The 13,454-nt window shown below is 46.0% G+C and overlaps 1 protein-coding gene and 1 long non-coding RNA gene across 5 annotated transcripts in view; one reads left to right on the forward strand and one right to left on the reverse strand.

Annotated features, from left to right (window-relative positions):
* Window positions 1–1,072: 1,072 nt before the first annotated feature.
* LOC121144734 lies at window positions 1,073–10,240 on the reverse strand. The gene is made up of 2 exons (XR_005881907.1): window positions 9,953–10,240; window positions 1,073–1,102 (listed from the first exon to the last, which is right to left on the reverse strand). It is a non-coding gene; the product is annotated as an uncharacterized LOC121144734 (long non-coding RNA).
* A 996-nt stretch (window positions 10,241–11,236) lies between these two features.
* Window positions 11,237–13,454, forward strand: part of DDX58 (DExD/H-box helicase 58) — a 46,837-nt gene continuing 44,619 nt past the window's right edge. For 2 of the 4 annotated variants that reach the window (XM_040963811.1, XM_040963816.1), the window contains exon 1: window positions 11,240–11,488. In XM_040963811.1, the coding sequence (XP_040819745.1) occupies window positions 11,380–11,488 (109 nt within the window). In that variant the 5' untranslated portion in view covers window positions 11,240–11,379. Of the gene's footprint in view, window positions 11,489–13,454 lie in introns of all 4 variants that reach the window. The other 2 variants (XM_040963815.1, XM_040963814.1) reach the window with 2 other exon arrangements.

The raw sequence follows: 13,454 nt of genomic DNA on the forward strand, positions 1-13,454 counted from the left end.
TGACCTGCAGGGTCTGTGTCCTGCCAGAGGAGTTGCCCGGGCTCCTCTATCAGAACCCCTCCATGTGCCAGGTTTCGCGCATACCAGTGGGTCCATGTGCCAGTTTGCCTCCTGTCCTAGCAGGAACAGTGGCTTTTCCTAACTGGCCTTCATCCCATTCTGGTTCTTGCTGTAGGGTGTTTCAGCCCAGCCACGGTCGTCCACACCCCCATATAGCTCATATATGGCTCAGTTGGGGTTGGGACCTAGCCTAGTCTGTCCCACATCTATCCTGGTACTCCAAAGCGCCAGAAGGTGTTGTGGTCTGGCCTGGCCCGGTACGTCTTTTTCCAGTCCACACTTGTGCTAAGGGGGGACGACAACTGTATCCAGACCTGACTGCAGCCTCATCCACCTGTCACAACCCCTGCCTTAGACACCGTGGCTCAACTCTGTGCTTAATGTGGACCAGTTGGAGCCAAAACCAAGCTGGGCATGTCCTGAGCTGCACCCTGTGTTCCAATCATGTTTGTGGACTAAGGTTTGCTTAGGCCGAACATTCAGGTCTCAGTCCTGCACTTGCATTAAGGTTTCATGTCCCGGTTCCTAGGAATCTCCAGAAATTAGTGTCTCACCTACGCTAACGCTGGTCTTACTTCTGGGTATCCCTAAGCAGCTGTTTCATATCAAAACCCCAGAGCTCGCCTGGGCGGCCAGCAGGCAGAACCTGGCACCACTTGGTGCACTGGCAGCCCAAAGCCAGGCCTCTGCCCCCGCCTTGCAGCGAGGACTATGGCAGATGCCCCGGCGGGGTTCCATCAGGCAGGAGCGCCCCCGACAAGTGCCACCTTGATGGGAGGTTAAGTGTGCCCCTTGTCCTGAGACTGGGACCCACCTGACCTGTCCTGCCACCAGCTTTTGGCTGGCGGGGGCAGGGGAGAGCTAGGAATTTACCCCCAGCTCCCAGCCATCTCCCGCGGGTGCTCACCCAGGAGGGAGGCTTTAAGTGCTCCTGGGCCAGGAGAAGGCCGGGGTCTCTGAAGTGTGTAAGTTTGCTTGAAGTCTGGGCTCAGGATTGATAGACCTTCACTTCACCTTCTGTTATAGTCCTTGGGCTCCACTACTGATGCAAGAAATTGCAAAGATAATATTGTAAAAGTTGCTCAGAACTGTTTAATGAATGAAGTTCTGTTCCTTTTGGTCTCTGATTCTCTTCTGCAGATCTTTGGTCTGCAGAAGATGTGGGATGTCAAGAATTTTCAGGTGATTAAGATGCTGATCTGCAGACCACAGTTTGAAAATCATGTGTTCTATATTTTACTTAACCTCATTTTAATAAGAATTAGGATTTTTGGTTATCAACCTTTTTCTTTGGTTTGTTGACTGGCAGCGTCAGCCTTTACCAAGACTTGGGTGATGTCACATGTGCGTTGTGTTTTAGAAGCACTCCCTGCAGATCCTTTTTAACAGCAAGCAGGTTTGCCTCCAAGATCTTGTGTTAGTATCACTCACAGCTACTCAGACTAAACAAATTGAAGTTCTGCTTAATGACTTTCTCATATATTCTGTATTCAGCTCATCAGATCATGGGGTTTGAGGAGTTATGTTCTGAAAATTCACCCTTAGAGTGCTATAGTTCTCATCCAAGATGCCATCCTCTTGCTGGAGTTAGTGCTATAGCTTATCTAGTCCCTCTCTTAACCTGTCACTGGTATTTTCCTCCGCCACAGTTGTAGTCTGGAAATATGAATCAGATCATGTTGTCCTTCCTCATTAAAATCCTACAGTGGTTTCCCTTCATATCAAGGGTTTAAGACCAAAATCATTACAGCCTGCAAGGCCTTGTGTGAATTGCTTTGTTTGCCATTCTTTGCCACACTCATTCTGGCGACCCTGCCTGTGTCCTTTACTTTTGCAGCCTGAGTTTACTCCTCCTCTGCCAGGGCTTCTTTTTTTTTTTTTTTTTTTTACTTTTGCTGCCCTGTGAGTGACACTTCACCCAAAAGACTCTCATCTTTTATGGCTTCCCTGACCAATTCGTCCAATGTAAATAGCATTTACTACTGCTTATTCCTTGATGTTTTCATTGTAGAGGTAATCACCTAACACCTACTTTTCTTTTTCCTGCCCTGGAATATATGGTGAAGTTCTGAATTTACCATCTCCATTTTTAGTCATGTCTCAAGTGTCAAACCAGATACTTGAAATACATCCTTTTTTTCCCCCTTTTCACTATCAGTCATTCAGTCCCCAGTCTAAAATGTATATCAAACAATTACTTCTACTCCCCACAGCCTCTTCCTTCTCTATGCCCTTATCTCTTTGAGTCCCCTTTGAACTCATCTGCATTTTGGGTAAGAGCCAGGGAGGTATTTAAAATTTTTAATCATGTTACTTCACTTAAAACTGTGCAATATGTTTCCACAGAACTTCATTCCTTGCACAAAAGGCCTTTTCAACTCCATTATATACCATTTCTGCCTTATTCACAGTTCCTGCTGCAAGTGTCTTCTGCTTTGCCTTTGATCCCTTTGTGCATTTTTTTTTAAATTGGGTGATTCCTTCTCAATGTTAAGGATTCAACTGAAATGTATTCTCAGAAAATTATCCTTTATCCCTTATTATTTTCCCCTACATCCTGTCACAGCTGGTAATGACTTTTATTTGTATTTGTACATTTTGCTTTTTCCTCTCCCTGTCAGGCTCTTTAAGTTCATAAGGGACATTCTTTCCCCTTACCGCTCTGTTGAATTAATGCCCAGATGAGGAGAAGGTCTAAGATCTCTGCCCAGGCTGTTCCATGACATTTCCTTTTTTTCCTTCACTTTGATCAAATTTTACCTATCAATCTTATGGTTAGTAGGTTCCAAAATACTCCAGTCGGAGATCCCAGTCCTTTTACATTGGAGTTGACACTGTATTTGCTGAAATCTTATAAACCATTTGTCACTCAGGAACGCATATTGTGTGTGTGTATTTTTGACTAGTGGGAGAAAAGTGTGTCTTTACCTTTTCAAAGGAATTTTTAAAAGTTTTCTCACTTAGAAACCCAGACCCACAGGCAGGGGTAGAGTAGCTTTCAGGAAAAAATAATTCTAAGCATGGGCAAAACAAAAAGAACTGTTGGAAAAAATAGGATCCTCTAGACAAATAACACATTAAATGCAGACGGACCTTTCAAAGAAATTGCACTGGGTAAGAATGATTTATTGGCATTTCATCTGAAAGCCTGTGTAAGTCTATATGGAGGCTAGAATGAAGCAAAGCCAGAGTCACTGTGTTTAATGATGAACCCTATGCTTGGCATGATGGCTCAATGGCTGAATACCTTACAAGCACCAGGATTCCATATGGTCCCAGTTCCTGTCCCAGATGTTCCACTTCCCATCTGGCTCCCTGCTCGTGGCCTGGAACAACGGTAGAGGATGGTCCAAAACCTTGAGACCCTGCATCCACATGGGAAACCCAGAAGAGGCTCCTGGCTTTGGATCAGCTCAGCTCTGGCTATCTCAACCGTTTGGGGAGTTAATCAGTGGAAGATGGTAGATCTTTCTGTGTCTCCTCTGTAAATCTGCCTTTTCAATAAAAATAAGTCTTAGGGGGAAAAAAAAAGGACCTGCAGACAGAGTTACTGGATTTGCAAGGTAGAATTTGATTCCTTGTTCAATTTCTCAGTGTCCACCTAGCTCTTCTCCAGATATTTCAGAAACAGGAAGCATAGAGACCCGAAATCTTGTATATAACAAATTTATTCAAACCATTAACTGACCTTAGAATGCTTATGTGTGGGGAAGGCTCAAGGAGTAGACCTGCACTGAAAGGCTGAGAAGATTCAGAACCTGAGCCCAGTCCTTGGGCCATTTTAGGTGTTTGGGAAATGAACAATGGGTCAGAACACAGTCTCATATTAATAATAATTTTAAAAATCGAATTTTATCAAGCAAGAACATGAAAAATTATACAGTTGAAGAGTTTAATAATTACTTGAGAGTTTTTAAAAAGTAGGGATAAGGGAGATTTGAACCATACTATAAGCTTTATATATGTGAATATATAAGTATACCCATGAACTGCAGAGTATACAATGCTAGGTATACCTGTATGCAAAGAAAATGCATGTGCTGACCACAAACCAAATTTTTGTGAAGTTACAAAAAGTTGAAATCTTACTATATATGCTCTGTGAACATGCATATTAAAATGAGATGAGTAACCTAGGAAATGCCTATATTGAAAAAATGGACATCATACTTCTAAGTAATAGATAAGTTGAAAAATGGACACTAGAAACTGTCTCAACTTGAAATGACATTGAAAACTCAAAATTTATGAGCTGTTAGGCTTTTTCATATTTGAAAAAGGAAGTTTATGAAAAAGAAAAATCAGTAATCTAGACGTCTTCCTTCAGTAAAAGAGCAAATCAAACCCATTGGAAGAAGAAAGGAATAATGATTGTGCAGATGTAGAAAGCTGAAGGCTGGGCATTGCGTCAGTGTATAAGACACTGCGTGAGGATGTCCACATCCATATCAGAATCACTAGATTCAAATTGGCTCCATTCCCATTTCCAGTGCACTGCTAATGTATGTTTTGGGAAGTAGCAGGTGATGACTCAATTACTTGCCCTAGCACCATGTGGGAGTGAACTTGTAAATGGAAGAACCACTAGGCCTGTTTCTTGTTCATTACAACAAATGAATAGCATACAAGGAGATTTTGTATTATTGCTCAAAATAAAATTTGCTCTTCCGATGATAAAAATAAACACAGCCACAATGTAAACATTTTAAGCAGTGCATGACAAGTACAAATAAAAAGCCACACCACACAGAATCACACATAATACTCTGGAAAATAGCCCTCTGAGTATCAAATTATATACATTAAAATAAAGATCGAATTACTCTTTCTCATTCACCGATAGATTCCATGCCATTTCCCATCAGTACATATGGATCCACATCAACATTTTACTAACTGTGCTGTTTTATAGCATAAAGCCATGTGTATTTAATCTACCTTTCTTCAAACACAGTTAAAATGTGTTTAGTACAAACACATCTAGGTCTTTGCTTGCTCTACCATGCCTTCCTGAAAATTAAAACTCAGATTAGGATGTGACTTAGCAGTGCATAGTATAAAGCACTGACATATGGTACCCAATGCCTTCCCAATGACTATGCTTGTTGACCTCCATCAAACCTTTGAACGCCCATTTCCCTCAACAACATGAATTTGCTCAATTTTTGCAATCTTGGCAAAGCCATGAGAAAAAACAGAGAAGAAAGGCTACTTTTAATAGTTTGTTTTGTCCTTTAGCAACTGTTTTCTTTTCTCAAGTTATATTTACTTGAAACTCATAGTTAGAGGGAGAGCCTGAGCTCTTCCATCGTCTTTCACTTCCAAACAGCTGTGCCAGTCTCAATCTGGGAGTCAGGAGCTTCTTCCAGGTCCCCCACATGGGTGCAGAGGCCCAAGGCCTCTGGCCATCCTCTGCTGCTTCTCCAGGCCACAGCAAGGAGTTGGATTGGAAGTAGAGCAGCTGGCATCACAGGCAGAGGATGAAGCCACCATCGTCGTCCCCAGCTGCTTTAACAAATGTTGTGTTCCAATTCCAGAGCAAGTTTTCTGCCGGGGCAATTCACCTTTTCTCTGAACTGGATTTGTGAGATTCCTTTGTGCATAGCAAGCTGTTCCGGTAATGGAAAATTACTTCTTTTTTTTTTTTTTTTAAGGGTGTAGTGATTAAACAGAATAAATTCTAATAGCACCAATAATTCACGGAAAATTTTTTTTAACTTTTATTTGTTGTTTTCCTTTTAGCTGACAGGCTTTCTTTGGGGTCAATCCGGCTGTGTTTTTTTTATACATGCTTGAGTGAAATTCATTAATTCATTAGTTTAGTTTTGAAATAGGAATAAGTCCATTTTCTTTGAGTACACTCTTAGTAGTATCTAAAGATATGAACTATGTGCGCTTCTTCCTATCTTCAATTTGACTTTTTAAAGTTCTTTCTATGAGAGGCAGACAGAAAGAGAAGGCAGGGGAAGGGAGGGAACGAGGGTTCCCACAGACTAGGTCAGGCCCCCCAGATGGGCACAGTCGGCAGAGCTGCGCAGGTTTCAGGACCAGAAGCTGGCAGCACGATTTAGGTCTACCACCACGGTGGTGGGAGGAACCCAGCTGCTGGAGCTGTCACGGCTGCCGTCGAGGGTCTGCACTCATGAGAAGCTGAAATCAGAATCCAGAGCCAAGGCTTGAACTCAGGTCCTCCCAGGGAAGATGAAAATAAATATTTTGAAATTATTGGATAAAGGCTAGTGATTCTGAGGTAGAACATAACATCTAAAACTTATTTAGTGCCATCAACTTCAATCCTCAGTATGCTCAGAGATGTTTTTCTGATGTTCAGGATGATGAAACCAAGGTTTAGTCAAGTTAGGACATTTCCCCAAAGTTGAAGAACCCACATACTACAGAATAACATTGGTGAAGGTGCACTTTGAGAGAAATATGACAGACATGTCTGCTGGCAGATGCTGGCATGATGGATGGTGCAATGTGTTAAGCCACCACTGGTGACACTGACATCCTGCGCTAGAGTGCTATTTGAGCAAACCCAGCTGTTCTACTTTTGATTTAGCTTCCTGCTAATACAGTTGGCAGCTGGTCATGCAGTGGCCCAACAGCATGGGTGCCTGCCATTCAGTGGAAGGCCACAATGGAGTTCCTGGCTCCTGGCTTCAGCTTTGTGCAGACCCAGCTGTTGTGACCATTTCGCTGTCAACCAGCGAATGGAAGCTCACTCTAATCTCTCTCTGCTACTCAGAACTTTCCAGTAAGGAAATAAATCTACTAGAAAAGATTTTTCTGTAATCTAACACAGGGTAATTAAGACCGGAGGAGCAGGACATGGAGTATAAAATTGAATATATGGGGCCCTGTGCCATGCTGCAGCAGGCTAAGCTAACTCTTGTGGCAGCTGCCACCCCACCCTACCTGGGCACCGGATCATGTCCTGGGTGCTCTACTTCCAGCTGGCTCCTTGCTAATAGCCTAGGAAAAGCAGCAGCAAACGACCCAAGTACTAGGGCCCTTACACCCACTTGGGAGACCCAGGTGCAGCACCTGATCCCCCGGGTTTGGCCAGGCCTAGCTCGGGCCATCTGGGGGATGAAACAGCAGGTGGAAGATCTTTCTGTCTATACCTTTCCCTCTGTTATTCTGGCTTTCAAATAAATTAATACATCTCTTTTTTTAAAAAAAAAAAAAAGTCCATTTATATGTCTATATATAGAGAGAGATACATTTCTAAAATTGACCATATTAAACACATCCATGAGATCTTAACACTTCTCTGCCTTGTCAATACTAAACTAATACATGATGACTCAGAGCATTGGGACGCTGCATCTGTGCAGGAGACCCAGCAAGAGCTCCTGTCTCCTGATCGGATCAGCTCAGCACCAGCTGTTGCAGGCAGTTGGGGAGTGAACCAGCAGGCAGAAGACCTTTCTCTGCCTCCTTCTCTCTGCAGATTTGCCTTTGCAATAAAAATAAGTAAATCTTCATTAAAAATCTCAAAAACAATTGAACCTTAAAAAAAACTGGCTTATGGGCCCAGCGTGATAGCCTAGCAGCTGAAGTCCTCACCTTACAAGTGCCTGGATCCCACATGGGCACTGATTCTCATCCCAGTGGCCCCGCTTCCCATCCAGTTCCCTGCTTGTGACCTGGGATGCAGTCGAGGACAGCCCAAAGCCTTGGGACCCTGCTGCACCCACGTGGCAGACCCAGAAGAAGCTCCTGGCTCCAGGCTTCAGGTTGGCTCAGCTCTGGCCATCGTGCCTGCTTGGGGAGTGAATCAACGGACAGAAGATCTTCCTCTCTGTCTCTCCTCCCCTCTCTGTGTCGGACTATCCTATTAAAAAAAATCAATAAACAAAGCATAAAAACCAAAACATTGTTTAAAAAGAAACTGGCTGGGTAATAAAATCAGGGACCCTGCTTTACCCTCAAAATTCTGTATAGTTTTATTGTCTAGCTACTTTAGTATTATAGAGATATCAGAGACCAACTTGATACTGATTCCATTACAAGAAGTCTAAGTAATCTTACTAGTTTTTCTTCGATGCTTATGAAATCCTACCAAGGTACACGGAAACAGGATTCCCTTCCATTTAAACTAATTATACAGATTGCTGCTTCTTTCTTAGATGAGTGCAATTTTTCTTCTATTGTTTCTCTTTCGTTCTCTTATTGTACTCAAATTGTGCAATCGGAATTGCCATCAGACAGTCTGTCCACTACCATAAACACGGCCTCTGTTGCAATATTTACCTTTGCTATGTTTTCAAAAGACCTGGCCATACTTACTTTCCCTTCTTTCTAACTTGCTATGTATTCCCCAGTTTCTTCTTGCAGTTAGCTTACTGGCCATCCTGCACCTCTACCACAACGCCAACTCCACAGAAACCACTGCTGTGGGTGGTCCCAACAGTCGGCAACGCCAAAGCCAAGATAAAGTTGCTGGGGCTGCCATGACACTGGTGACACTTCCCGGCATGGCACCTGCGACACTGCATCTCCCATCGGAAGGAACACTAGTTCAGTCCTGGCTGCGCTCCCTCTAAGCCAGCTCTCTGCTAACAGACCTGGGAGAGCAGTGGAACATGGTCCAAGTCCTTGGACCCTGTCACCCCCACATTAGAGACCAAGGTGGAGTTGTGGGTTCCTGGCTTCTGCCTCAACCAGCCCCAGCAGCTGCAACCCTTTGGGGATCGAACAGCAGATGGAAGATCTGTCTGTGCCACTTTGCCTTAATAACATCAAGGGCTCTTCAGGTCTCCCATCCAAGTACTAACCAGGCCCGACCCTGCCTAGCTTCCAAGATCAGACAAGGTGGCAGCGTTCAGGGGGTTCAGGGGGTACGGCTATAGACTGTTTCTTCAGTTCTGATGTGTTCAGTTCTCATAGTCATGCTTCCCCTTCCAACCCCTCTGCCCCCAGCCCACCCCCTCCCGCTCTCCATTCTTACTCCTCTGCCTTGGTTTATCAGGAGGCCCCTTTGTCCACATAGCTTGCTGCTCTGTTTCAGCTCTTTCCTATCTCTTCCTGTCCAGCGACAAGCTCTCTCAGAGTCTTCTGTCCCAGAGCCTTCCTCCTCAGCTTCCGGTGTGCCATCCTGCCTCTCTCATGGTGGCAGCCAGGATCCCTCTGTGTAGGACTACCCAGATCGGCATCTTCTGTGTGCCTTGGATGCATTCGAGATGTTTGTCAGATTACTGACCACAGAGGTCTGGAATTTAGAACAAATGTCTTGGCTTGGGGAATGGTTTACACAGAGACCCAGGCTCAAACAGTGAGAGCAGACAAGACTGCACAATGAAGTGATTCCTCCAGCAATGTCTACAACAGGTGTGGTCTCACACTCATCAGGAGCCTGGAGTCATGAGAATGTCACTTCACGACTTCCCATTATTTGGGAGCACAAACAAAACCCGCAACACTAGCAGAGGAAGCATCAACTTCCTCTGCTGTTGGACATCATTGCACATCCACATGAGCTGTGCACAGCTGTCCTCACCCTTCGTGCCCCACCTGATACACACGTTGACTCTAATGCATCCTAAATAGGAAGGGCCTGGATCTTATTTCTCAACCTCTGATGCCAGAACAAAGGCAGCTACACAGCTGACCTAAAGATGAAAGGAAATGCATGAAAAGGGCAGCTTCTTTCCCCAGCTTTGGGCCCAAAGAAATGTGCACTCTAAGCAAGTCCCGACACCAAGGTGGTTCTGTTACCCTAGCGGGGCTTCCAAGGGCTCCTCAAAGTCCCCATCTCTAGTCCCCCTAGGAACACCAGTTTAAAGAAAGGACAAAAGCCTGGGGAAAGCAAGTCTTCAGTTGTTTTCTTATCCCAAGCGGGAGGGGCAGAAGGGGGCACGGCAGGCGCAGCTGGGGATCCACTCACCCTCCCTAAACCAGGAGCTCATGTAGCTCAGGATGTAGGTAGGGTCCAGGATCCTCGTCACATAGTCGCCGAAGGCTTCCAGGTTTTTCCGCTGCTGCTCCGCTGTCATGCTGGTCTAGGTTCCGGACCCGATCCACCGCGCCTGACTGCTGCCTCCACTGCTGTTTAAAGCAGGGCCGGAGAAAGCCTGCTGGGCAGGCTGGAGGGCGGGTCTTCACCCTGGCTGAGAGGCGGAGCTGCCTGGGAATTTCTAACCACCAGAGCAAGAATCGAAACTACAACTGGCTAAAGCTGTGGGCGGCCTCAGCTGGGCTCTTGGCAGCACACCCCCCAGCTCAGCGAGGTGGGCTCTTGGCAGCACACCCCTCAGCTCAGCGAGGTGGGCTCTTGGCAGCACACCCCCCAGCTCAGCGAGGTGGGCTCTTGGCAGCACACTCCCCAGCTCAGCGAGGTTTTCCAGCTCACCCAGGGGGAAGGAAACCGAAGAGTTCTGCAAACTGCTTTATAAAATTATTTCTTTTCTGTCCAGAGTCCCTTCAGAAAACACAGTCCTGTGGCGCCAAGACCCAGCATTCTGAAGCGTCTGGAATGCTCTCTCTGTTCGTTCAGCAAAGTTCTGACTTCTCTACTCATCTCGCAGAACTTGATGAAAGAGTGCCAGAATCAGAGGTGATGGAAATCATGTGTGTGGAGTTTAGGATGTGCGTCTACAAGGCTCTCATGACCATGGTGTGCAGCGTGCTACTTTTCCTACAAGTTTCCCTTAGGTTAGAGAACACTGGAAATGACATCTCTCAATCACCACCACTCCCCATCATTGTCTATCCTGACACAAAAGTGCCCCAGACACTGTCGGTAAATTCAACTCACTCACTCACTCCCAGAATACAGATCATTCGAATTTACATTCGTGATTTTCACCACCTATTTTTTATTATTTTTTTTTTATTTAGTTAGTTTCTCCTCACTTCACTCTTTGACCTTTGGCTCAATATCAAAATGCCATGTAAACACCTCCAGATGGGACTGCGAGGCCCATTGCTTTAGTTGTTGACATTGAGGTTCTGTGCAAATTAAATGAGAAATACTTAGTTTACACACACACAGAAACACACACCACACACACTTTTGAGGCAAAAGCTGTTTTAAAACATGTTTAAGTATCCTTCCCCGGGGTGAGCTGGAAACGGAACCTCGCTGAGCTGGGGAGTGTGCTGCCAAGAGCCCAGCTGAGGCCGCCCACAGCTTTAGCCAGTTGTAGTTTCGATTCTTGCTCTGGTGGTTAGAAATTCCCAGGCAGCTCCGCCTCTCAGCCAGGGTGAAGACCCGCCCTCCAGCCTGCCCAGCAGGCTTTCTCCGGCCCTGCTTTAAACAGCAGTGGAGGCAGCAGTCAGGCGCGGTGGATCGGGTCCGGAACCTAGACCAGCATGACAGCGGAGCAGCAGCGGAAAAACCTGGAAGCCTTCGGCGACTATGTGACGAGGATCCTGGACCCTACCTACATCCTGAGCTACATGAGCTCCTGGTTTAGGGAGGGTGAGTGGATCCCCAGCTGCGCCTGCCGTGCCCCCTTCTGCCCCTCCCGCTTGGGATAAGAAAACAACTGAAGACTTGCTTTCCCCAGGCTTTTGTCCTTTCTTTAAACTGGTGTTCCTAGGGGGACTAGAGATGGGGACTTTGAGGAGCCCTTGGAAGCCCCGCTAGGGTAACAGAACCACCTTGGTGTCGGGACTTGCTTAGAGTGCACATTTCTTTGGGCCCAAAGCTGGGGAAAGAAGCTGCCCTTTTCATGCATTTCCTTTCATCTTTAGGTCAGCTGTGTAGCTGCCTTTGTTCTGGCATCAGAGGTTGAGAAATAAGATCCAGGCCCTTCCTATTTAGGATGCATTAGAGTCAACGTGTGTATCAGGTGGGGCACGAAGGGTGAGGACAGCTGTGCACAGCTCATGTGGATGTGCAATGATGTCCAACAGCAGAGGAAGTTGATGCTTCCTCTGCTAGTGTTGCGGGTTTTGTTTGTGCTCCCAAATAATGGGAAGTCGTGAAGTGACATTCTCATGACTCCAGGCTCCTGATGAGTGTGAGACCACACCTGTTGTAGACATTGCTGGAGGAATCACTTCATTGTGCAGTCTTGTCTGCTCTCACTGTTTGAGCCTGGGTCTCTGTGTGAACCATTCCCCAAGCCAAGACATTTGTTCTAAATTCCAGACCTCTGTGGTCAGTAATCTGACAAACATCTCGAATGCATCCAAGGCACACAGAAGATGCCGATCTGGGTAGTCCTACACAGAGGGATCCTGGCTGCCACCATGAGAGAGGCAGGATGGCACACCGGAAGCTGAGGAGGAAGGCTCTGGGACAGAAGACTCTGAGAGAGCTTGTCGCTGGACAGGAAGAGATAGGAAAGAGCTGAAACAGAGCAGCAAGCTATGTGGACAAAGGGGCCTCCTGATAAACCAAGGCAGAGGAGTAAGAATGGAGAGCGGGAGGGGGTGGGCTGGGGGCAGAGGGGTTGGAAGGGGAAGCATGACTATGAGAACTGAACACATCAGAACTGAAGAAACAGTCTATAGCCGTACCCCCTGAACCCCCTGAACGCTGCCACCTTGTCTGATCTTGGAAGCTAGGCAGGGTCGGGCCTGGTTAGTACTTGGATGGGAGACCTGAAGAGCCCTTGATGTTATTAAGGCAAAGTGGCACAGACAGATCTTCCATCTGCTGTTCGATCCCCAAAGGGTTGCAGCTGCTGGGGCTGGTTGAGGCAGAAGCCAGGAACCCACAACTCCACCTTGGTCTCTAATGTGGGGGTGACAGGGTCCAAGGACTTGGACCATGTTCCACTGCTCTCCCAGGTCTGTTAGCAGAGAGCTGGCTTAGAGGGAGCGCAGCCAGGACTGAACTAGTGTTCCTTCCGATGGGAGATGCAGTGTCGCAGGTGCCATGCCGGGAAGTGTCACCAGTGTCATGGCAGCCCCAGCAACTTTATCTTGGCTTTGGCGTTGCCGACTGTTGGGACCACCCACAGCAGTGGTTTCTGTGGAGTTGGCGTTGTGGTAGAGGTGCAGGATGGCCAGTAAGCTAACTGCAAGAAGAAACTGGGGAATACATAGCAAGTTAGAAAGAAGGGAAAGTAAGTATGGCCAGGTCTTTTGAAAACATAGCAAAGGTAAATATTGCAACAGAGGCCGTGTTTATGGTAGTGGACAGACTGTCTGATGGCAATTCCGATTGCACAATTTGAGTACAATAAGAGAACGAAAGAGAAACAATAGAAGAAAAATTGCACTCATCTAAGAAAGAAGCAGCAATCTGTATAATTAGTTTAAATGGAAGGGAATCCTGTTTCCGTGTACCTTGGTAGGATTTCATAAGCATCGAAGAAAAACTAGTAAGATTACTTAGACTTCTTGTAATGGAATCAGTATCAAGTTGGTCTCTGATATCTCTATAATACTAAAGTAGCTAGACAATAAAACTATACAGAATTTTGAGGGTAAAG

This window comes from Ochotona curzoniae, unplaced genomic scaffold, assembly GCF_017591425.1.
Source record: "Ochotona curzoniae isolate NIBS_2020 unplaced genomic scaffold, NIBS_Ocur_1.0 scaffold_3208, whole genome shotgun sequence".
Classification (NCBI taxonomy): Eukaryota; Metazoa; Chordata; class Mammalia; order Lagomorpha; family Ochotonidae; genus Ochotona; species Ochotona curzoniae.